We start from the raw sequence: 22393 nt of genomic DNA, 5'->3' as shown, positions 1-22393 counted from the left end.
GTTGTCCGCGTAGCTTATCTCCAACATGGGGCGGAGTGGTGAAAAAAATAATATGCTTTCAGGCTGTGATCAGCCCTTCGATGAGAATAAAGTAGGGCATGTGAATGGAGAATGAAAGGTGTCAGACCTTTATCCACAGGGTGGCCGGCAAGGCTTTTCCTGATGACAGGAGGTCTGAGCCGAGCCTCGGTGCTGTGAGTCAGCACAGAAGTTAGAGCAGTGTGAATGCTGATAGAGGAGATAGCAAGTGCAAAGGCCCTGGGGTGATATTTTTCAAGAAAGGTAGAAGGGGGCTGGTCTAGTAAGTGCAGGAATGACTGACAGAGGAAGGAGGAGGAATCTGGATAGGGAGGCAGGAGCCGCAGGGTGTGTGTTTTTTCAGTGATGACACCTTGTAGCAAAATCCATTTGAAACGATTTTTTTTCCCTCCTGTTTGTTTTGGACAAGTATTGGATCAAAACTGTAACCCTGACTTTTCTCCGTATGTCAGGAGCCATTTCTCCAAAAAAAATGCCATCAATTCAGATGGATGCGGTTTCCAGCCTGGACACAAACACATTTGGGGTGATCTGTATGCAGAGATGAGATTGTTGTATCTCCTCAGTGGGTAAAACCCACCCAGCTGTCTGGTTGTGTCGGAAAAAATCACATTAAAATGCAGATGTTCCTGAGTAAGTGGAATGTTGATGGGTACAGCCCTCCAAAGAAAAATATTCATGAAACACACACTGTTGAGCCCCAGCTAGCCAGCTGGGCCATTTGCTCAGCAAGACGGCATTGCTAAGAAATCTCAATTACAGGAGCTGTTAGGAACCCTAGAATCTCCCCAGAGGCGTTTAGAAGTGGGGGCGCACAGGCACTGGGGAATCATGGGGGGGGCTTCTTGGCAGGACTTTCTGGCCACATCCTTTCCATATTCTATTTGGACCTCTCACCATGGACCTTGGGGGGAAGGACTAAACACCGATGCCTCCCTGGGGCGTGTGGGTGGCTCAGTCAGTTAGGCATCCAACTCTTGATTTCGGCTCAGGTCATGATCTCCCGGTTCGTGGGATCGAGCTCCATGTCGGGCTCTGTGCGGAACAGCATGGAGCCCGTTTGGGATTCTTGGTCTTCCCTCTTCCTGCTGCCACCTGGCTCTTTCTCTCTTTCTTTCAAAAATAAACATTTTTTTTTTTTTTTTTAAAAAGCTGATGCCTCCGTATTGCTCAGGGAGGTCCACCTTCCTTCACACTCATTCAGCTTCTGTTTCTGATCTGATGGAGGTCTTCAAGTGAGATTTCCTGAAAAGGAATTATCTTTTCTCTTGTGGGACTTTGGAAGAAAAAAACAAAACAAAAATAAAGATACATTTCCTTAGTAAATATCCTTTATTTGCAACCATGAGTCATTAAGCGCGCTGAGGAGAAATGTGCATCGGGCACCGTGAAGGTCTCATTGAGCCCACACTGCAGTTATTAGGTAAGTGTTATCACATTTTGCAGACGAGGAAACAGGCCCAGGAATGAAAGAAGGGAGGTTTGTGGCTGCTTGCCAGGAAATCACATACCAGGGGCCATGGGCCCAGTCTGATGTGTGGGTTCGAATCCCTGTTCTTATCCTTGCTGGCTGTGCGACCTGCCGGGGACGGTCGCTCCACCTGGCTGGCCCCACTTCGCTCATTTATAACTGTGAAGATATCACCACCCCCTCTTCATGTGTTGTGAGGATCCATTGCTAGTGGATTTGAAGTGCTCAGAACACTGCCTCACCCCCAGGAAGGGCCGGTAGCCCAGAGGCTCCTCGAACTGCCTTCCCAGCGTCCCAGACTGCTTGGCGAGCAGGGAGGGAGGGAGGGAGGATGGCATAGAGCCCAGCGGGGCCATCCATGTGAGGGACGACCAGCCCTGAAATCCAGAGACTCTGCTCGATTCCAGCGATCTGCAGAAAACTCGGAACTGGCATGCAGTGGCCCTTCCCCCATCCCCCGCCCCCTGTCCCCGTAGACACAAACAGTGACACACAGCGACATTATCCCAGACGTAGCCAGCTCAGTCCAGCTCACACGAGGCTCGTCTGATTCCTCAGAGAATCGTGACCCCCACTTTACAAATGAGAACGTTCGTAATCTATGCTGTTCCCCAAAAGGCCCTGTCTGCCTGCTTATCAGATTTTGCTGGAAGCACTTGCTTCTGCTTAAAGAAGGAAAACCTCTCCTTTGGAATCTTAACCAGAAGCCTCTTTCAGCCAGGGTCCTTTTACCTATTGGTATGTAACAAAACCGATCTGAAACTTAGTGGTTTGAGACGAAAGTCGTTAGTATCTGTCGCGGGTCTGCAGGTGGATGGGCTCAGCTGGGCAGCTCTGACGTGGGTCCATCTTGTGGTGGAGTCAGATGGTGGCCCGGGGCTGGGGCGCACAGGGCCCCCTGCTGGGACGTCTGGTGGCTGGCTGGCCTTTGGCCCCACGCTCCTCTCCAGGGGGCGAGCTTGGGCCTCTTCATAGCAGGCAGTCTTGGGGTCTTTGGACTTCTTACCTGGTGACTGGCTTCCCCCAGAGTGGAGTGCTCTGAGAGACAGGAGGTAGACGTTGCGAGTCTCTTAGGGCTGGGCCCAGCAGCTGCCCAGGCCACCGCCCCTGTGTGCTGTCACCCACGGGGAGGGGACTCAGATGCTTGCCGCTCGATGGGAGAGGATGTCAGAAGATTTGTTCTGATCTATAATCACCACAGCTGGGGAGGAGGGGCTTGGCGGGCTCTGTGGGATCTGAATGTGTTTGAAGGCTCGCTCCCTTGTGACATCGTGTCTGCTTAGTCCCTTAGGAAAAATCTGGAGCTTGGCCTGACATACCTTGAGATGGGCTGCGTGGCCGAGGTGATTGGCTTAGACTCGGGTCTGCCGCTTTGGGGAGCTGGGGAAAGGTCAGTCTGGCACACAAACTGAGACCAGACAAGCCAGTCGCTATTTAGGGTTTGTGGGGCCCCGTGCAGTGGTCACGGCCGTAAGATGCAGAGATCTAAGGGGCAAAGGGGCGGAAGAGGTGAGGTAGACACAGGCAGGGCTCAGGAAGGCAGACAGCCTGACCCTCCCTTCCACTGCACAGCCTCAGGAGCAGAGCAGCCAAGGCTCTAGAGTAGAACACTTGTCCCTGAGGATGGGGAACCGGCACAGAAGTCAACAGCCCAGACCCAGGGTCGCCAAGCAGGCTTCTGGGACAGAGACTCACAGAGCCTGCACAGCCAGAGGCTGGTCCTAAAAAGAAAGCCACAGATGTGTGCTGACCACGCCTGGGTATTAGCTCCCAAATGCAGAATCTGAAGTGACTGGAACACAGGGCCCTAAGCCTCAGCTTNCTCAGGAAGGCAGACAGCCTGACCCTCCCTTCCACTGCACAGCCTCAGGAGCAGAGCAGCCAAGGCTCTAGAGTAGAACACTTGTCCCTGAGGATGGGGAACCGGCACAGAAGTCAACAGCCCAGACCCAGGGTCGCCAAGCAGGCTTCTGGGACAGAGACTCACAGAGCCTGCACAGCCAGAGGCTGGTCCTAAAAAGAAAGCCACAGATGTGTGCTGACCACGCCTGGGTATTAGCTCCCAAATGCAGAATCTGAAGTGACTGGAACACAGGGCCCTTAGACTCAGCTCCTGAGCGAGGCTGCCCTCGGATCCCGATTGCTTCTGAGAACCAGGGTGGGCAGGGTCTGCAGGGGGGGCCGGGAATTGGAGAGAACCCCCACAGGGCCCAACTCTGGACCCCTTCCCTTCAGGACTCCAGTCCCGGCTGAGGACGTTGGGCAGAATGTTCCAGAAGTTCCCTTCAGTTCTGGGGATCTCTCTGTAACCAAGGACCAAGCTGAGGCCTGTGACCAAAGGCCCCTGGAAGCTCTGGGTCAGATCTGAGACCCCTTAGCATCTATCCACCTCCCACCCCCACAGAGCACTCACACTGCAACAAATCCTAAGTAGGGCCCAGCAAAGGCCTGGTGCGTTGGCATGAGTGCTAGTGGAATAACTGAGTGATGAATTTAAGTGTTTCCTCTTTTTTTCTAAACAAACACACCAAGTAAGACTTGAAAGGTATAGAAATGGTTCAGAAGGTTCTCCTCACTGCGCTTGTCCTCAGGTCCTCCGCACGTGTGACCAGAGTGGGGTCAGCGGACCCAGAAAGGGAGCCTTGGACAACATGACCGACCGAGCCACACCCCTTGTTCAGATGTCACCAGGTTTTCCGCTCGTGTCCTTCTCTGCCTCAGGACCCCATTGGGACCCCCCATTGCTTTATTTTTAGCGGGCTCACCTGGTCCCTTCCTGTCTGGAAGGGCTTCTTGTACTTTCCCTGTCTCTCACACCCTTGGTGCTTTTGGAAAAGTGCCCATTAGTTATTTTGTAGAATGCCCCGCAGTTTGGGTTTGTCTGAGGTTTCGTCAGGAGTGGCCCAGAAGTGTGCCTTCGGGGCAAGAACCCCACAGAGGTGATGCTGTACCTTGTTCATGCCTCGTGCTGGGGGTTCACGGTGTCTATGTCCTGTCATGGTGACGATGCCCTTGACTGCTGGCCGACGTGGCGTCTGCCAGGCTCCTCCACCATCAAGTTCCCATCTTTTCTACACAGTCCTTGGGGGAGGTACTTTGAGACTCTGCAAATCCTGTTTCTTCTTAAACTTCCACCTGTTATTTTTATTTTTATTTTTTTTTATCATTTATTTGTTATTGAGAGACAGAGCATGAGCTGGGGAGGGGCAGAGAGAGGGGGAGACACAGAATTCGAAGCAGGCTCCAGGCTCAGAGCTGTCACACAGAGCCCGACGCAGAGTTTGAACTCCCGAACTGCAAGATCATGACCTGAGCCGAAGTCGGATGCTTAGCCGACTGAGCCACCCAGGCGCCCCTACTTTACTTTAGTTTTAGCATCTGTCAGTGGATCTTGTCTCCGGCAGTTACTGCCGTGAAGTTTGCCTAATGGCGATTTTCTTAATTCCTGCTTTCCTCCCGCATTTATTACTTGGAAATTATACCGTAAGAAAGAACTGGTCCTTCTCCCCCATGTGTGTATGCATGCGATTATTTATTTCTATCAGTATAGACTCCTAGGTATTTCATTTCTTCTGTGAATTCCAATCTGATAACAGTGATTATTTTCCAGCTCAGATTGTTTCAGACTTAGCCTAATATTAGGATCTCTTTCAGTTTTGTGCTGCTGTCTCTGGCCAGCCCATGCCCTCTGGTCGTTCTGGGGGCATATTCTTGCTTTCTCGAATCACAAGGTGTTCAAGGCTCATCTTTTGTATTCCTTTCCCCAGCCCTGCAATCAGCCACTTCTCCAAGGAGCCCTGGAGCACTGAAGCGTGGTGCATAGAAACCAAAGCCTGGGAGCTGAGTGTGCTCATTGCTCCTGGGGCATCCCTGCTTCTAGGCCCCTTTAGGGGACAGAGCTGGGATGACATGGACGTGCACCAACATATCATGTGTGTTTCTGCATCTGCCGACCTGAGTGTACATTGAGAACCGGGAGTCAGCTCTGAGCTCTCAAATTCTAGTCCCAACAGCAGCAGCCCCACATTACCCTTCTCCACCTTTCTTATTTGTAACTTCTTTCTCCAATTGGGAGAGACTGTTCTCAGTAGCTAAGATGTATTTTCTTAATTCAAGTACGCATGAGTTCCGAATTGCTAACCCATACCCCTGTGGTAAACACTTTCCCAGTCGGTGACCAGGTGACAGTATCTGTGTTCAGTGTTTTGTCTTTGGCTCTCCACTGTTTGGTCAGGATACTGTTTTCCAAAGTCTCTTTGGAAGTGAGTGTTTTTTCTCCCCCTCCCCTTCTGTGTGGGTAAGCTACGTATTTGTACTGGTTTGGTCCATTCATTGGTATGTGTACTTCGCATTGGGTTTCCCTCACGTCTTGGGTGGTTATAATCATTTTTTGTGTGCTGGGTGTATGAAGGCCACATGGAACAGTACAGTGCTTTGAAGTCAGATCTGTACTGAAAGACCTACTCCAAGGGAGGTCACTCGGATGTCCTCTGCCATCCCGATCCCATCCCCAACCTTCCACCCCTTTATTTCCCTCCCCCCGTAGATCTTCCATATCTGACTCCCGCCCTCTAAAGAGCAGGTTCTGTATTTTGTAACCCTTTCTTATGTGAAGGGTAACATACCATGAGTACTCTTTCACTCTTTGCTTTTCTGACCAGATGGTATATTGTGGAATTCTCTCCACATCTGTTTACATCACGCTTCCTTTCTTTACAGCAGCACAGTGTTCCATTGTGTGTGGGTACCAGAGTTTAGTGAGCCACTCCCCTATGTCTGGGCAGTTAGGTCGCCTCTATTTTTGCGTTTACAAATGATGCTTCGATAAATAAATTTGCAGGTGTATTTTTTGTCGAGCTGGGGGGTTAACTTCATGGTAGAATCCAAGGAGTGGAGCTGCTGTGTTGGCCAGCCAGTGGGTATGGACTTTTGTTAGGTGTTGCTCAGTTGCCTTTCTGGTAAGTTTTTTGCTCAACTGTTGGAAAGCATGTGTTTCTTGTTAGAAGTCAACGGTTCGTGTCCATCCCGAGTCCATTACAGATGAGGACTGGAGGGGGCGGGCCATGTGCTTCAGTGACACGCTCACTGGGGGCCAGTCAGGAACCAAGAGCTAGATGTCTAGAGTCCCAGGCTCCTTCCCTATTTCCTGCTGGTCCTGGATAATGGGGGTGGAGTCTACTGGCAGGTGGGGTCCATGGCCAAGTGGATGCTTGGTAGATGCAATGTTGCTGGTGGGGCTGGTGGGCTATACCACTAGCCTGAGTTCTCGTTTTCACCACTTGGTTTAAGCCAACTCATCGCAGAACTACCTCATGACTTGGGCTCCATGGGGAAGTCTAGGCTTATATAATTAATTTTCCCCAAAACTAAAAAATGTGCTCTCATCTGAGCATGGGAAATAGTGATTAATTTACTTTTAAGTGTTAGTATAGGGAGCTGGTTTTTCTCTTGGTAACCAGTGTTTAAACTTTCCTTACTCCACACACAGTAAACCAAGCCTCTTTAGTGAGGGAAGAAAGAGGTCCGCCGAGGGCCCTTGTACCTTAGCATCTGCTCTCCTTGGTCACATGACCAAACTGAGCCCAGGGAGATGTACCCGGGCTCTTTCCCACATAGGAGCAGAGCGGGAGGGCAGGTTCCACTCTGTCCGGGGCTCTGAGTGTGACCTGCTGGGGCCGGAGTGGCCCCTCTGACCTGGCCTCAGAGCAGAGGACCCCTTCCTTGGTCTCCCCACCAGGAGTCCCCAGTCAGCACCCCCAGCACACACACACTAGCCCAGCCTGCCTACCCTGGCGGACCCCTGCTTGCAGCGCCGGGTAAGAGGGCATGCCCATTTGCCCACAGATTCTTCTCACTGGCCGTCTCTTTCTAGTAAGGGCCAGCTGGCTGGGCTGGACCATCCCTGTCCTCCATTCAGCTGCCTCCCATGACTTTCCCTCCCCCGACCTGAAAGCTGGGCCTCCCCAGGCTCACTTGAGGTCCATCTTTTCATTCACCCAGTACACTGGGCACCATCACTGCTCCAGGCATAGGGGCAGGGGCGGGGGGACAGGGAGATGAATCGGATCCGGGCCTGTCCCTCCTGAGGAACTCACAGTTCAATGGGGAAGACTCCAGATAAAGGGAGAGTTACAGGCTCGAGCAGGAGATGCTCAGATGGAGTCCGCAGCAGGCCTCCTGACATCAAGAGGGGGTCCCTGGAGATGCTTCCAAGCGAGCTGAGCCTGGAAGGATGAGCACAGTTGTCCAAGCCAAGGAGGGAGTGTGAGCAAAGGCACTGTGGCAGGAGCTCGGCATTGGTAGGGGGCGGGGACACAGTAAGATGGGATGCGGGTGCACCTGAGGGCAGGCAGGAGATGGGCAGCTTTGGGCAGCAGAACCAGCTCCTGGGTCTGAACCTGACTCTGTTGTTTGAGTTCTTTGTTTTATTCACTGCAGTATCCCCGCTGCCTATCACAGGGCCTGGCGCCTTGTAGGTGTTGAGTAATTCATTTGAGTCTCAATTCCTTATCTCTGAAATAGGAATACCACTTATTTTTGTCTGCATCCCAATGTTCTAGAAAAGGACCCAGAGTGGAGCAGGTGCTGGATAAAGCTCTGTTGCGTGGGTGGCTGGCCGAACGGCACGGGGCTTGGCCCATGCGGTGTGCTTACTAATTAGCAGCTATGATTGGCATGGCCGTGTGTGGCTGGAGGAGCATCTGCGGGCCACAGCGTGACAGAGACGGGCCTCGTGTGCAAAGGCAGACCCGGGAACATCTTGGCAGTTAATGACGGACAGCGCTCTACTTGCTCAGAAGAAGAAGAAGAATCGTGAACTTTTGTTGAGCTGATTAAATGCTTTACAGATGTTCTTTCTCTTCAGTGACTCTTGGGGACTCGGAGTTAATTTCAGTACCCGGGGCTGTCCTGTCTGCCACTCCATTGAGTGGCCATCCGTGGCCCCCAGGCCATTCTGTGGCCCCCGGGCTGGCATGGGCATATGTGGAGGGATTCACCCTCCCGACACATGCCCAGCCCCTCCAGGACCTCACCTGGGGGAGGGGTTCCTGTCCCTTGGAGAGAGGTTCTTGGCAGATTTCCTGAGGCCCAGGAAGGCAAAGAGCAAGACCTCAAATGGTGGCAGATCTAGGAGCCACTGGATGGAAACGTTCCATCTAGAACGTTCCATCTGACCTGGAAAGCAGGTCACCAGCTTCCACTTAATGTAACCTGATTTTAGGAGCCAAATGGGTTTTTTTAAATTGATGATGAGATATCTCAAGCATCCAAAAGAGTATACATGCATACACGTACCGTTGAGAAAATAAATACGAATTGAACATCACGGATGCATTGCATCTGTTGAATCCCAAAATTCTTTTGCGTCGTTTGCAAGAGACGTCCCATGCTGGCCTCTTCTCCACCTGCAGCCTCAGCTCTTCCCACGCTCACCAGGAAGCCTCATCACCCCGCCGCGCTGCAGCCTTCCACACTTCTGCTTTTCCCCTGAACCTGCTCGTCTCCTGAGTGCACGCCCCTCCTCTGCCCCCATCGCCGAGCTGGTCCCACTGGACTTGCACATGTCCGTTTCAACGCTGCCCATCTTCAGGGACACTTCCTTATGTGCCCTTCCAGGCGGGTGGGGACTCCTGCATTCTTTGTGCCCGCCAGTGCCCGCCGCTAGCATTGCCACAGTGATTTGCCTGTCTTGTCCCCTCTCTGGGCCGTGAGGTTCTTGAACGCCAAAGGCCTCGTCTGTTGGTGTTTCCCTGTGGCTTAGTCCGGAGCTTGGCTCAGCATGGGCGCTCCGGGCATATCTGTTGGAAGCACGGCCCTAGGTTCCCCAGGGGTGCTGTGTTTAGGCAGCCACGGAGATTTCTCTCTGGGGAGAGGTTCCCGCCGCATCCCCTCAATGGGCCACCCCAGTGATTTTGAATTTCCAGGCAGGAGTGGATCAGAGTGACTCTTTTCCTCATCCCAAAATACGGAAATCTTCTCGAGACCGAGAAGCACTTGGAGTGGTGACTGAGCCTGTGTCACACCAGGGAGAACACGGTAGTGAGCTATAGAAAGAATTTGGATGACACGGTACCTCCCCTTGTCTTGACTATGTGGTACCTTTCAGTGCAGATGAAGTTCCCAGACTGGCATCGTTTTGAAAAACAAGTTTCTCCTAGAATTCGATGAAACCAAAGCCGACTCCTTCCTGCAGGTCTCTGCTAAGTTCTGCAAAGGCTGTTGGGAACTTTATCACTTTGCCTTCTCATACACAGCCACCGCCGCCCCCTTTCCAGCTCAGATGCCCACGGCTGCAGCAGAGATGTCCCCTAGCATGCTGCATTGGACAGTTTTTTCTTTTTTGTGTGCTTATTTATTTTGAGAGAGAGAGAGAGGGAGGGAGAGAGAATCCCAAGCAGCCTCCATGTTCCACTTTGAGCCTGATGTGGGGCTTGATCTCACGACCTGAGTCAAAACCAAGAGTCGGACACTTAACCAACTGAGTCACCCAGGCCCCTCCTGGATGCTCTGTTCTTGTCCCTGGGGCGGTGAGGTTTTTCCAAAGATTGTAGGAGAGCAGGAGCATCTGGAATCTTCCTATTTTTATTTACGTAAATGTGTGCTTTGAACGTCAGGAAAGTAAAATAACACCAGTGGCTGCATTCCAGATAATTTCTGGATTTTCTTCCGTACAAGTGAGGTTTTGACAGTAATATTTGCAAACCCTAAGTGGACCTGAATGTTATCCTGGGTTTTTTTTCCCCTTCTCAGAGCGTGGGCATCTTCCTATGTGCTGTGTGGTTTTTGTTACCATCATTTTTAACTGCTGTGCAATGTTCAGTAAGTAGGTCATAATTCCATGATTTTTTTTGTCTATTCCTTTCTTTTAACTTTTTTAAATGTTTATTAATTTTTGAGAGAGACAGACAGAATGTGAATGGGGAAGGGGCAGAGAGAGAAGAAGACACAGAATCCAAAGCAGGCTCCAGGCTCGAAGCTCCAGGCTCCACAGAGCGGAGCTTGAACTCACAAACTGCGAGATCATGACTGGAGCTGAAGTCGGGTGCTCAACCAAGTGAGCCACCCAGGCGCCCCTCATCTGTTTCTTACTGATCATGAAGTAGCTTGTTGAAGGAAGCTCTTTGACTCCTAGTAAGTGTGGCTCTGGGAAGTAGGTGTAGAGAAGTAGCAAATAGGGACCCACAAGCCCACAGAAGGCGCAGAGTGTGCCAGGACCCTGCGTGGATTCCTGAGCTGGGACACCTCTCAGCCATGTCTCTTTCTGGCAAAGTCAGCCACCCAGTGGACCTAGAAGGCCTAGCCGGACTTCACAGCACCTTGTAGAAAAGACGGCGGAATGTGGACAGGAGGAGCAGGCAGACAACGGAGTGACGACATCAGGAGCTTGCTAATTGATGAGTTGGTATTAACTGGATTCTGGGTCAAAAGTGAGGAGGGAGTCAGCCAGACAGAAATACAGACGGTATGTGCACCCAGCTGGTGAAAGGAGGGGATTTTCAGCAGACGTGTTCGGCTAGCAGCCAAGATGAACTAACGGGCTGCCAGGGAGCAGAAGTCACCGGCTGGCTGGCCCAGGGGTCGCTGGGTGGCTCGGCTGGTGAAGCGTCTAACTTCGGCTCAGGTCATGATCTCACAGTTCCTGAGTTTGAGCCCCTTGTCTGGCTCTGTGCTGACAGCCCTGAGCCTGGAGCCTGCTTCTGATTCTGTGCCTCCATCTCTCTCTGCCCTTCCCCTTGCTTATGCCCGTGCTTGCGCTCTCTCTCTCTCTCTCAAAAATGAATAAATAAAAACTTAAAAAAAAAAGTCAGCCCGCTGAAATGTAACATGATCCAAATACACACTCCTGTTCTGGGGTTCAAAACACGCTCCCTTTCGTCCACCAGGAAGGGAGCAAGGTGGCTTTGTAGTGTCGTGAATCCTCAGTGTGGTGTGGTGGCCCCAGGGCCCACGTGCTTCCTGGCAGCCTCAGTGGGTGGGCTGCAGTGGGTTGAGGGGGGGGATGCCCTGTCCCCTTTGGGGTGGGGACCCCTTTCCTGCAGTAACGTTTTCCTGATGTATGCTGGGGTTGTAGAAGGGGCCTTTCCATGACAGGGATGGCGATTGGGAAGGGGGGTGCGTGGCTGGTGGAAAGAAGGCTCGTGGGACCGTGAGATGACATTCTGTCAATTGAGCAGGGCAGTTTACAGGCAGTATCTCTAATCCTACAAGCTAATTATTTACTCCTACTTTACAGATGAGGAAACTGAGTCTCAGAGAGCTGAAGCAGCTTGCCCGAGTCACACATCTAGTGACCCACAGGGTCAGGGCTGATGTATTTGAAGCCATTTCTTCACACTGCTCAGTGTTTCAAAACCTAGGTGTTGCCTTTCAGAAGATGAGGATTTGTTTTTGTTTAGTTACCAGTTATACCCGTGATTCCAGTGGATGTCGGTTACAGCGAAGATGTGCCATTAAAAATTTTTTAAATGTTTGTTTATTTGAGAGAGAGAGAATGAGAATGAGTGGGGAGGGGCAGAGAGAGAGGGAGACACAGAATCAAAGCAGGCTCCAGGCTCTGAGCTGTCCGCACAGAGCCCAATGTGGGGCTCGAACCCACGGGTTGTGAGATCATGACGAGCTGAAGTCAGATGCTTAACCGACTGAGCCACCCAGGCGCCCAGAGGATGTGCCGTTTGAAAGCAAGTGAGAATGTTCCGGACTGAGCTGTGGGCGGGCAGAGTAAGCTGGCCTGACAGTGGTTAGTTCCAGAATGACAGGAGGTATTCAGAAAGCATGTGGAGCTCCTGCAGTGGGGATTCCAAGGTCAGAGGACGAAGCAAACAGAATGCACTTGATGCCTATTCTGTACGAGTGAAAAAGTTCCTTGGTCGTAAGTGGCAGATATGGGTAAGAAACGGGTTCTGACTACCTTCAGCAAAAACAGTATTTCTCGGGGTAGTTCGAGGAGGTCATTCATGGGACAGAGGAGACGGGCCACAGAACCTGAAAAAGGGCAGAAGTCAGGTTGGCTCCAGGCCCCCGGGCGGTGGCCGAGATGACCCAGCATCTACAGCAGACCCGCCCTCGGTGCCCTGCCCGGGTTTGGGCTCCGGGAGCTTCTGATGGGCTCAGCCTGGGTGGAGACGTGACCAAAAGAAGGGCATGGACGCCGAGCAGGCCAGGGGGCCAGCGACCTCAGTGCCTGCTGGCCTTGACGCTCTGCGGCTCCAGGGGACACACGGGGCCCTTGACTTCTGTCCAGGCCCCCCCATGTGTGGCTCTGCACCCCCCATACCCGGGCCACACCCAGCACTCTGTACTCCTGTGGCCTCTCTTCCAAGGCCCTGTGGCCCCACTGGGCCGACTATGAGTGTGATTTTCAGAAGCAGCCCAGAGGCGCTGCTTCTGACGTTTAGCGGAGCACTCATACCCCCAGTCTTTAGACGACCATTGTTCTTGCTGTTGTTATTAATACTTTGTTATCAGTATTGTTTACTGTTAATCAGTTACTCCGCTATAATAATAACGAATTCATTGATTGGTTATTAGATAACAGAAGCATCCTTAGTGTGAAGCATAAAGAATAAACTCCCCTGTACCCACTCTCCAGCTTAGGAAGTATTACCTCTACTTCTGGGGTCCCTGAACACCCTTCCCCGACCCCATCCTCTGCCCCTCACTGCTCACTAGTCCTGGCTGCTTTCTTTGCCTTTGTGTTTGTGATTCTCTCGCGTTTCCTTGTAGTTTGATCACATTTATGTCTCTGGATAATGTACGGTGGTTTCCAAACTTTCTATAAAGGGAAACACTTTTCGTGCGGTCTTTGGCCGCGAGCCTTTTCACACGCCCTGCGTTCGTGATCCACACACGGGCGTGATGGCATTTTCACTGCCGCGTGTCATTTCCGTGCATGAGATGGGACAGCGGGTCGAGGCCGCCGTGGATGGGCGTTTGCGTTGTCTCCTGCATGTTGCTCAGGCTGTCTGTGAGCGTTCCTGGCTGTGTCACTGGGTGCGTAGCTGCAGGTGTATTCAGGGTGGGCGCCCCAAGGGCGATGGCGGGTCATCAGGGTCCGAGTACGTTCGGCTTTACGAGACGATGTCCTGCTTTCCAGAGTGACCGCGTCCAGCTCACACTCCTGTGACTGGAGCCTCAGAACATGTGTTGTCAGTGTTGGGTGGATCTTAACGCTCTTGGGAAGCTGATGACTGTTGGGTAGTAGCTCGTTGTATTTTAACTTGCGTTTCTCTGATTACTGAGGTTTAACTTCTTTATTTGGGGAAGTTCCTGAACATGGTTTTTGCCCAGTTTTGTACTGGAAGTTTATCATCTTCTCACTGACTTGACTATAACATGGTGTGTGTGATATCCAGGGAATATAGGGTATATATAGGGTACATGTACATCCTGGTTTGTGATTTAGTAACGTCACTTTTTTATGGTCTTCTTTTGATAAACATGGAGTTTAATGTGATTGCCTCTATTAGTATCCTCGCTTATAGCTTGAGCCTTTATGTCTTATTAAGATACCCCTACGAAAAGATCATAAAGAAAGTCACATTGTCTTCTTTTTTTAAATTTTTATTAAAATTTTTTTTAAACATTTATTTATTATTGAGAAACAGAGAGAGAGTATGAGCAGGGTAAGGGGCAGAGAGAAGGGAAGACACAGAATCCAAAGCAGATTCCAGGCTCTGAGCTGTCAGCACAGAGTCTTACGCAGAGCTCAAACCCACAAACTGTGAGATCACGACCTGAGCTAAAGTCAGACGCTTAACTAACTGAGCCACCCAGACGCCTCTTATACTGTCTTCTAAAAGTTAAGTTTCCCTTTCACAGCTATCTCTAATCCATTGGGAACTGATGAAATACTGGTTCAACTCTAATCTTCCCCCCTGACCCTAGCTGCTTAGTTATCTAGCACTGCTTATCAAAGGCCCATTCCCTCCCACTGATCAGCACTGCCCATGCACATGTAGCTCTGTTTATGTTCTCTTCGCGTAGATCTCTAAGATTTTGTAACTAAAGCAGCAAAGTACTTCTTGAGGTCTTTTGAAGCAAATCCTCCTCCTCTATTCTTTAGAAAAGATCTTAGCTATTTTAAGATCTTCGCATTTTGATACGTTTTAGAATCAGCCTATCAACTAGCACCAAAAACCCTGAGGAAATTTTGCCTGGAAGTGCAGCAGATCCATAGATCACATGGGGAAGAACTGATGCTTTTGTGATGTGGAATCTTGCACTCCATGAAGATGGTATATCTCCCTTTTTATGTTGGTCTAATTTTAAGTCTCTTAGTAAAGTCTGATAATCCTTTATAAAGATTTTACATGTTAGATTTACTTCTAGGGGCTTTTTCTTTCAGATACAACTACCAATGCTAACCTTTCAAGATAGACTTCTGAGACATCTTTACATTTTAAATATTGTTTTAAGTAAGTCTTCATTAAGATACAGAAGGGGTGTCTGAGTGGCTCAGTTTGTTAAGTGTCTGACTCTTGATTTTCACTCAGGTCACCATCTCCCAGTTCGTGGGATCGAGCCATGCATTGGGCTCTGTGCTGTCAGTGCAGAGCCTGCTTGGAATTCTCTCTCTTTCTCTCTCTCTCTGCCCCCCTCCCTTGCTCAGGCTCGCTCTCTCTCTCACACACACAATAAATAAATAAACTTAAAAAAAAAGATACACTCTATAAACCACAAAATTCACCTATTTAAAGCATACAATTCAGTGGTTTAAGTGTATACACAGAGTTGTGCAGCCATCACCAAAATCTGTTCTAGAACATTTTTCTCACCCCCAAAAGAAGTGGCTTTCTCATCCATCAGGCAGTCACTCCCCAATTCCCCTCCCACCCAGTCCCTGGCAGGGAGAAACGAGTGAATGACGGAGTGAATGAATGAATGTATACATGTGCAGCAAGCTTTATGTTTTGCATTGCTCAGCCCCAGACTTTGCTTTCTGTGTCATTTTGGTTTCGTTCCCCTTCCCACATCTATTACTGCTGTGGCTTTCAAGCCAATCTTCCACTCTTCATCTTGCACACACTGGCCAGGCAGTGTTTTCCAAGGAAAAGAATGTTCCAACCCCTTCTCTCCTAGGAAGCCCTCCATAGCTCCCCTGGGAATCCAGCTACACTTTCAACCTGGTTTCTGCAGAGAAATTCAGGCTGATGAGTCAAGCACTGTAGACAGACTTTGGGGCGTAACTTCGGTGAGGTGGAGAAGGCTTCCGGGGCCTTGGTTGGCTGCAGAGCCCTCAGAAAGCAAACACGGTCGACCTGATTTTTCCCCACCACTTCCTCTGAGCCGGAGTTATCTCGGGTTAACTCAGGGAAGAGGCTAAATTAAGCCTTGAGACCAAGCTGCCTCCTTGACAGGTGCTTTCTTTTGCTTGAGTGACTCTGATGATCGGACTTTGGTTTTAAGGACAGCACTAATTGCACCAACCACGGCGATCCATTCCCTGCCCTGCAGAGACTGGAAGATGCCTGTCCGTGCGCAGCACACACTCATTCATTCCGCACGCCTCTCCCAGCGCCCGGCCCACGCCAGGCACCATGCTTAGAGTGGAATTCAGCAGCTCACCCTCTTGGGGCTCGAAGTCCAGCTAGAGAGACTACGAGAAACAAGAGACCCTCTAAGGAGATGACGGCTACTTACTGGCTAGAGGTCTGTCTAGAGCAGAGAAAGGAGTGGATTTCTAAAGTTCTTGCACCTTCTTGTGACTTGGTGCAGAGCCTGGCCTGTGGAGCCACCAGAAGAAAAGAGGCGATCACTCTAGTATCCACAGACAAGCACGTGGACACAACCCTTTTGAGAAACTACGGAGCACTTTCTAGCAAACCAGAACGCACGCGCACCCTATACCCCATTTCCTCTCCTGGGCGTAGGTAGCCAGTAGGAAATGGCACCCATATGAGTTTTATGTCAAAAGAATTGGAAGCACATATTGAATGCTAGTGAATGCTCGCATGCCGCAGTATTTAAGGGGAAGCGTAATCATATTTGTAGTTTATTTTGAAATACACCCAAAAAGGAAGATGGATGGGTAGACACACAGAAATTCGATAAAGCAAGTATAGTAACCTGTTAAAGGTGGGTTTTGATGGTGTGTGTATGGATGCTCACTGGAAATTTTTTTTTGGTGTATGTTGAAAAATTGTATATGAAACGTTGGGGGAAACGCATGCTTAACGTTTGCCAACAGACGTGTACGAGAATGTTCTGAGCAGCATTAGGGCTTCAAACTGGAAGAAATCCAAATGTCCATCAGCAGTAAATAGAGACATAAATCATAGGTCTGTTTATATAATGGGATACTGTTCTCAGTAAGAATGAATGAGCCCCAGCTACACACAGCACAGGTGAACGTTACCAACGTAGGACTGAGGGGGGGAAACCAGACTCGAAAAAGGACATGTTATGATTCTATTTGTGTAAAATTTACAAACACACGAAACTAACCTAGGCTGTAGAAACCAGGGTAATGATTTTGGGGGGAGGAGAAGGCAGAAAAGATAGTAAATGGAATAGGGTGCCTCAGGGGCCTCCTAGAGTCCTAGAAGGTTCTGTGTCTCAATCTTGCTGCTAGCTAAACAGATGGGAACATTTATCAAGCTGTACATTTAAAGTCTGTGCACTTTTCTGTATGTGTATTATGCATCATTAAAAACTATACTAGGAAAAAGAAGAGAAAAGCAAATAGATCCAATCAGAAACTTTGCCTAGCTGAGCTGAAGTGCAAGGGTAGGAACCCCTCTGAGCCTGTCTGGTCTCCCAAAGCTGTGAACGAAATCAGACTTTGCTTTAGGACATTTGTTCATTCATGTGTGCATGCATTCATGCTGCATTAATTCCCCTGTCTTCACTCAGTGTCTGTCTGTCCTTTATGCAGACGTCTGCTCGCATGTACAGTGCTCCAAATCCAGGGATGCCTGAGTGGCTCAGTCGGTGCAGCGTCCGACTTCGGCTCAGGTCATGATCTCACGGTTCGTGGGTTTGAGCCCCGCGTCAGGCTCTGTGCTGACAGCTAGCTCAGAGCCTGGATCCTGTTTCGGATTCTGTGTCTCCCTCTCTCTTTGCCCCTCCCCCGCTCATGCTCTGTCTCACTGTGTCTCAAAAATAAATAAATGTAAAAAAACCTCACAAAAATCCCCCACAAATCTAGACTTGATCTGCACGGCCTTACCCAGCCCTTTTGGGGGTTCACATGCCCAGAGGAAGAGATGTGCAGATAATTCACTTTGCAGCCACACCCCCCACCTTCCTGGATAGTTGCCCTGAGATGTCTTTTGACCCCTGTATTAGTTCTCCAGAGAAACAGAAACAATAAGAAGGATGATAGATCGATGATAGATAGACAGGTAGGTAGAGATAAAAGGAGACTTGTGAGAATTGGCCCATATCGTTATGAAGGCTGGCGAGTTTCAAGATCTGCAGGGTGAGTCAGCAACCGGGAGGCACAGGAGAGCCAATGGGTTTAGTTTCAGCACGAAAGCAAACGGGCTGAAGACCCAGGAAGAGCCAGTGTTTCCATCTGAATTCAAAGGCAGGGAACGTGATGTCCCAGCTCAAAGGCAGGCAGGCAGGCAGGCAGGCAGGCAGGTGAAATTCCTCCTACTTAGCCCTTTTGTTCTTTTTAGGTCTTCAACTGATTAGATGAGGCCCACCCACTTTAGGAAGAGCCATCGGCTTTACTCAGTCTATCAATTCACATGTTCATCTCATCCAGAAACACCTTCATGGAGACACCCCGAATAATGTTTGACAAATGTCAGGGCACCCCGTGACTCAGGCACATGGACACACAAAATTAACCATTGCCATGCTGGATTGTGAAACACTTGCTGGCTCTAAAGGAGGAAGTGCACCCGGGGTGGGGGTGGGGTGCTGGTCTGAGTCCCATCACTTCAGGTAGACAGGCTGCTACCACCACGCACACCTTGATCATTTAGATAGTGACCAATGGAAAACCAGGCTCCAGCTGCCCCCCGGACCCCCCCTGTAACCATGTGTAGCATCTTAAAAGAAAGAAATGATTTCAGTTACTGCAAAATGCATTATACAGAAACAAAGTCTGAAGCCTATGAATACAGTTCAGAGGATAAGGAGAAAAATGAACACCCAGGTGTCCCCACCCAGCTTAACAAATGGAAAGTGACCAGTGTATTGGAGGCTCTTGGGGCTCCTTCCAAATGGCCTCCCTCATTGTCCTTTCCTGTGAGAAGCCTCTCTCCTGAATTTTGTGTTAATCATTCCCTTCTTTTTCTAAAAACCAAATACGGTAAAACCTCCGATTGCGAGGAGCGTGTTCTGCGAGCGTTCCGCAAGACGATAAAAGGTTGCTGATAAATTTTAAGTGGATAAACGAGCGATGTTTTGCGATATGAATCCTACGTGATGTCAGACGTCACATGATCACACCTGAGCCAGTGGTTCTGGAAATTCGCTTTGATACACAAGTGCTTTGGATTACAGGCATGCTTCTGAGATGAATTTTGCTCAAAAACAAGACTTTGTACCTCACAGGTCTCTAAACCGTATCTTGTTTGTTTTTGCCTGTTCTAAGCCTTGGTGAGTTGACTCCTGCTGTCCAAAGTCTTCTCCATCATGCTGTCACTGTGCATTCCATGTTAGGACTTCCTCCACATTGTCATACGGACCCTCAGCTCGTTCATTTCACTGCTGTATAATATTCCATCGTGTCCGGACTTGTCTAGTGGACGGGCCACCACATGCCCATCTGTTCTCTACGTAGTGCACTTAGTTTGGGTGGCTTCTGGTCCTCTGATGTCACAAACGAAGCTTATAGGAGGGTCCCGCCCACGCCCCCAGGTGCACAGGTGCTCAGCCCAGTTGACAGTATGTGTCCCTTTGCTTCTCTGGGTAATGCCAAGGAACTTTCCAGTTTGTACTCCTGCCAGAGTTTCTTGTGGTAGCCTCGTCACCTTGCCGTCCTCCTGACCCCAGCGAATCACCTGGGTCCCGACCACCCTGCCCACAGGGCAGCCCAAGCTCCTGTAGCGTGTAGGAGGCCTTCTTCGTACACACGCAGCACAGGACATTTCTTGGGTGTGATCTAGTACGTGAACACATGTAAAACCCCTGCCGCCGTGGACACTGTTTGCGTTTTAGTTCAACTGCTACGCAGCGGCTTCTGTTTTCTACTTCGAGGAAGAGGAGAGAGAACAAGCTTGGTAGAAGAGGTGGCACCAGGCTGGAGTCCTGGGCTGAAATCTTCATGCCAGTGTCAGGACAGCCATCCTTGACGTTGACAGGCCGCGCCCTGCCTTTTCTCCGTGACTCAGAGCGGCGTGTCCCTGGGTGGGATCTGTGGGTGAGTTTTCGCTCCCACGCGTGGTCTGGATAAATGATCTTCTTTTGTGCTGCCTCTTCCCATTACAGGTTAGCCTGGGGCGGAAGATAAAGACATTTGCCACCAAGATGGTAATCACGAGTGGAAGTGATGAAGACAGAGGAGGCCAGGAGAGAGAGAGTAAGGAAGAGAGTGTCTTGGCGGTGCTGGGCATAATTGGGACCGTTCTGAACCTGATTGTCATCATATTTGTATACATATACACCACTCTGTGAATGGCGCCGAGGGTGCCGAGGGGCCTCGGCGACGGCCGGATGACGGGAGTCCTGTGTGTCGGCAGGTGAGTGACCGGACGCTGCGCGCAAGCAAAGCAGGCTTGACCTGCACGCGCTGCACAAGCAAAGGCACCTTCGAACTTTAGAAAGCGGTCATAAAAACAAGCCACTCCTGCTACGAAGAGCAGACACTAAAGCACAATGAATCCAACAAAACCCATTCATACAACAAGGAACTTAACGTCTTCGGCCTGGGGCCCGAAAGAACACTCCAGAGGCCAGGCTTTGACACCGTCGGTGAGCAGGTGGGCGCAGAAAGCCAGCGTCGCAGATCTCTGATGGATTTCACGCGTCGGAAAGGAGGAATGGGGCGGGCGAGGCTCGTCGGTGCGTCTCCCGGGTCACGCGCTTCACCTTAATGCGACGACCAGCTGTTGGGGATGAGAAACCACGGGGCAGCCCTTTGCCAGAATTCCATCCATCAAAAGTGTCTAACTATTTGATACTGGGGAGATAACTTATTTTTCTTTTTTTCATTGGCTTGACGTGTGTATCTGTTCATATCAAGGTTTATAAATGATATATTTTTAATAAATGTGCTCTATTTTTTAGCATGAACCAAATACCTGGAGAGGCGCTCCTCGAGTCCTAGAGCTTTCGTTGGTTTTAGCTGCTTTGCCCCGTAGACTGCAGGTGTTGTGTGGTTATAGCCATTTTAGTCCTGCTTCGAACATCCTGAATCTTTTACCTTTCTTCTGTCTCTCCCTCTCTGTCTCTGTCTCTCTCTTTCTCTGGTCTGGAGGACATTTTTCTGTAGTGCCAGCCATGGCCCTGATGGATGCATGTTTTAAGATTGTCCGTTGAGCGGCTTTTTGTTGTTATATGGGAGATCTAAAACGACTGTGGGCATGTGGACCTTAGTTGTACCATATCCTTACCGAGAACTTTGCATGAACAAGGGCTGAGCGATAGATCATCTTCGAAGAAATGTAAAAAGGACTATCTTTGAAGAGGGGAAGGCAGCTCTATTCACAGATCAACTCGAGGACGGAATATTCAGCTTCTTACTGTGGCCGCATTATTATTTCATTCTGGTGACCATTGATCAGAGTTTTACTTCAGTGGCCATGTACCGTGCACGTGAGAGAGAACGAGGGGGAAAGGCCGGCACAGATGCGTAATTCCTTCCTTAGTTAGCCAGCCACCTGGGACCTTTTTCAAAGTAGGTGGGGTGCAAATGGCACGTGGACTCCCAGTGTGAGAGAGAGAGAGAGAGGGCTCACCTGGCTCTTTCAGGCTGAGAAGACACCCACACGACAGGTGACCTTTCAAGGGCACTAGAAGGGGACGGAATGATCACCCTAAAGGTTGCTGTGCTTCTTCAAGCTCCTGGTTTACACCCCGGCGAAGCTACTTCCTCCCTGCTGGGGATGGGTGACTATATGTGAATTTGCCCTGTTCTCTCGGCTCCCCGAGATGGGCATGTGCCTGTCTGTGGGGGCGGCATGCCCTGGCCAGAGAGTCACAGCTCCTTTTACCAGTGCCAATCTTGCCCATGGACGAAACTTGCCTAGTTGGCTTCACATCATGCCCAGGAGGTCTCTACCGCCAGATCTCTCCCTCCCCTTGTTGTAGTGTCTGAAATTCACCATTAGAGAGTCACTTCTTGGACTCCGCTAAGGGACCAGGTTCTTTTATAAAACAAATGCCCCTGAGCACCTGACTCTGACATTATTCATCAGGTGTCTTCTTTTCCCTCCCAGAAGGAAGTAGACATGCATTTAGGGCACACTGTGTGCCAGACACTTTATATTCCTTAGGTCATTGAAGTCCCCCTGTAATCTTGTAATCCCCCTGTGAGATGGGGGGGGGGCTCTTTTCCCACCATTTGTAGAAGAAAGGAGGGTTCAGAGAGATCAGGAAACTTGCCCAAGATCATATGGCAGAATCCCCAATCTGCCCGATTCCTTAGCCTAGTGAGGGCTGCTGGAGAAAGGAGATTCACAGGAGCGGAAGGCACAGGAAAGAAAGGGCCCTCAGAGTCAGTCCCAGACAAACCCGATGGCTTTGCAAAAGGCCAGCTGGGCACACCTCAGTCCCCCTCCTCCATAAAAACTAAATAACCCTTGGGAACTCCTTGGACACTGGCAGAATATCATACAAATAAGGATGAGAGACAAGAGGAGATTGGTTAGGAATAAAATGGGCTGTCAGGGGAGGGAGCCATCTACCAGGTGCTGTGTGATTCTAGAAAGACTGTATGAAAATTCTGAACAGTGAACAGAGTAAACAATAAAGGTGCAATGGATTAAA

At 50.1% G+C, this 22393-nt stretch overlaps 1 protein-coding gene across 1 annotated transcript in view; it reads left to right on the top strand.

Moving 5' to 3' along the window:
- TUNAR (transmembrane neural differentiation associated intracellular calcium regulator) overlaps positions 1-22393 on the top strand; it is a 48908-nt gene extending 26515 nt beyond the window's left edge. Inside the window, exon 2 of the mRNA XM_077780898.1 lies at positions 19895-22393. Within this exon, the coding sequence (XP_077637024.1) occupies positions 19895-20080 (186 nt within the window). The 3' untranslated portion in view covers positions 20081-22393. The remainder of the gene's footprint in view (positions 1-19894) is intronic.

Source organism: Crocuta crocuta, unplaced genomic scaffold (assembly GCF_008692635.1).
Source record: "Crocuta crocuta isolate KB4526 unplaced genomic scaffold, BGI_CrCroc_1.0 scaffold299, whole genome shotgun sequence".
Classification (NCBI taxonomy): domain Eukaryota; kingdom Metazoa; phylum Chordata; class Mammalia; order Carnivora; family Hyaenidae; genus Crocuta; species Crocuta crocuta.
Note: the sequence above shows the minus strand (reverse complement) of the source record. Positions and strands in the feature narration are given on the sequence as shown.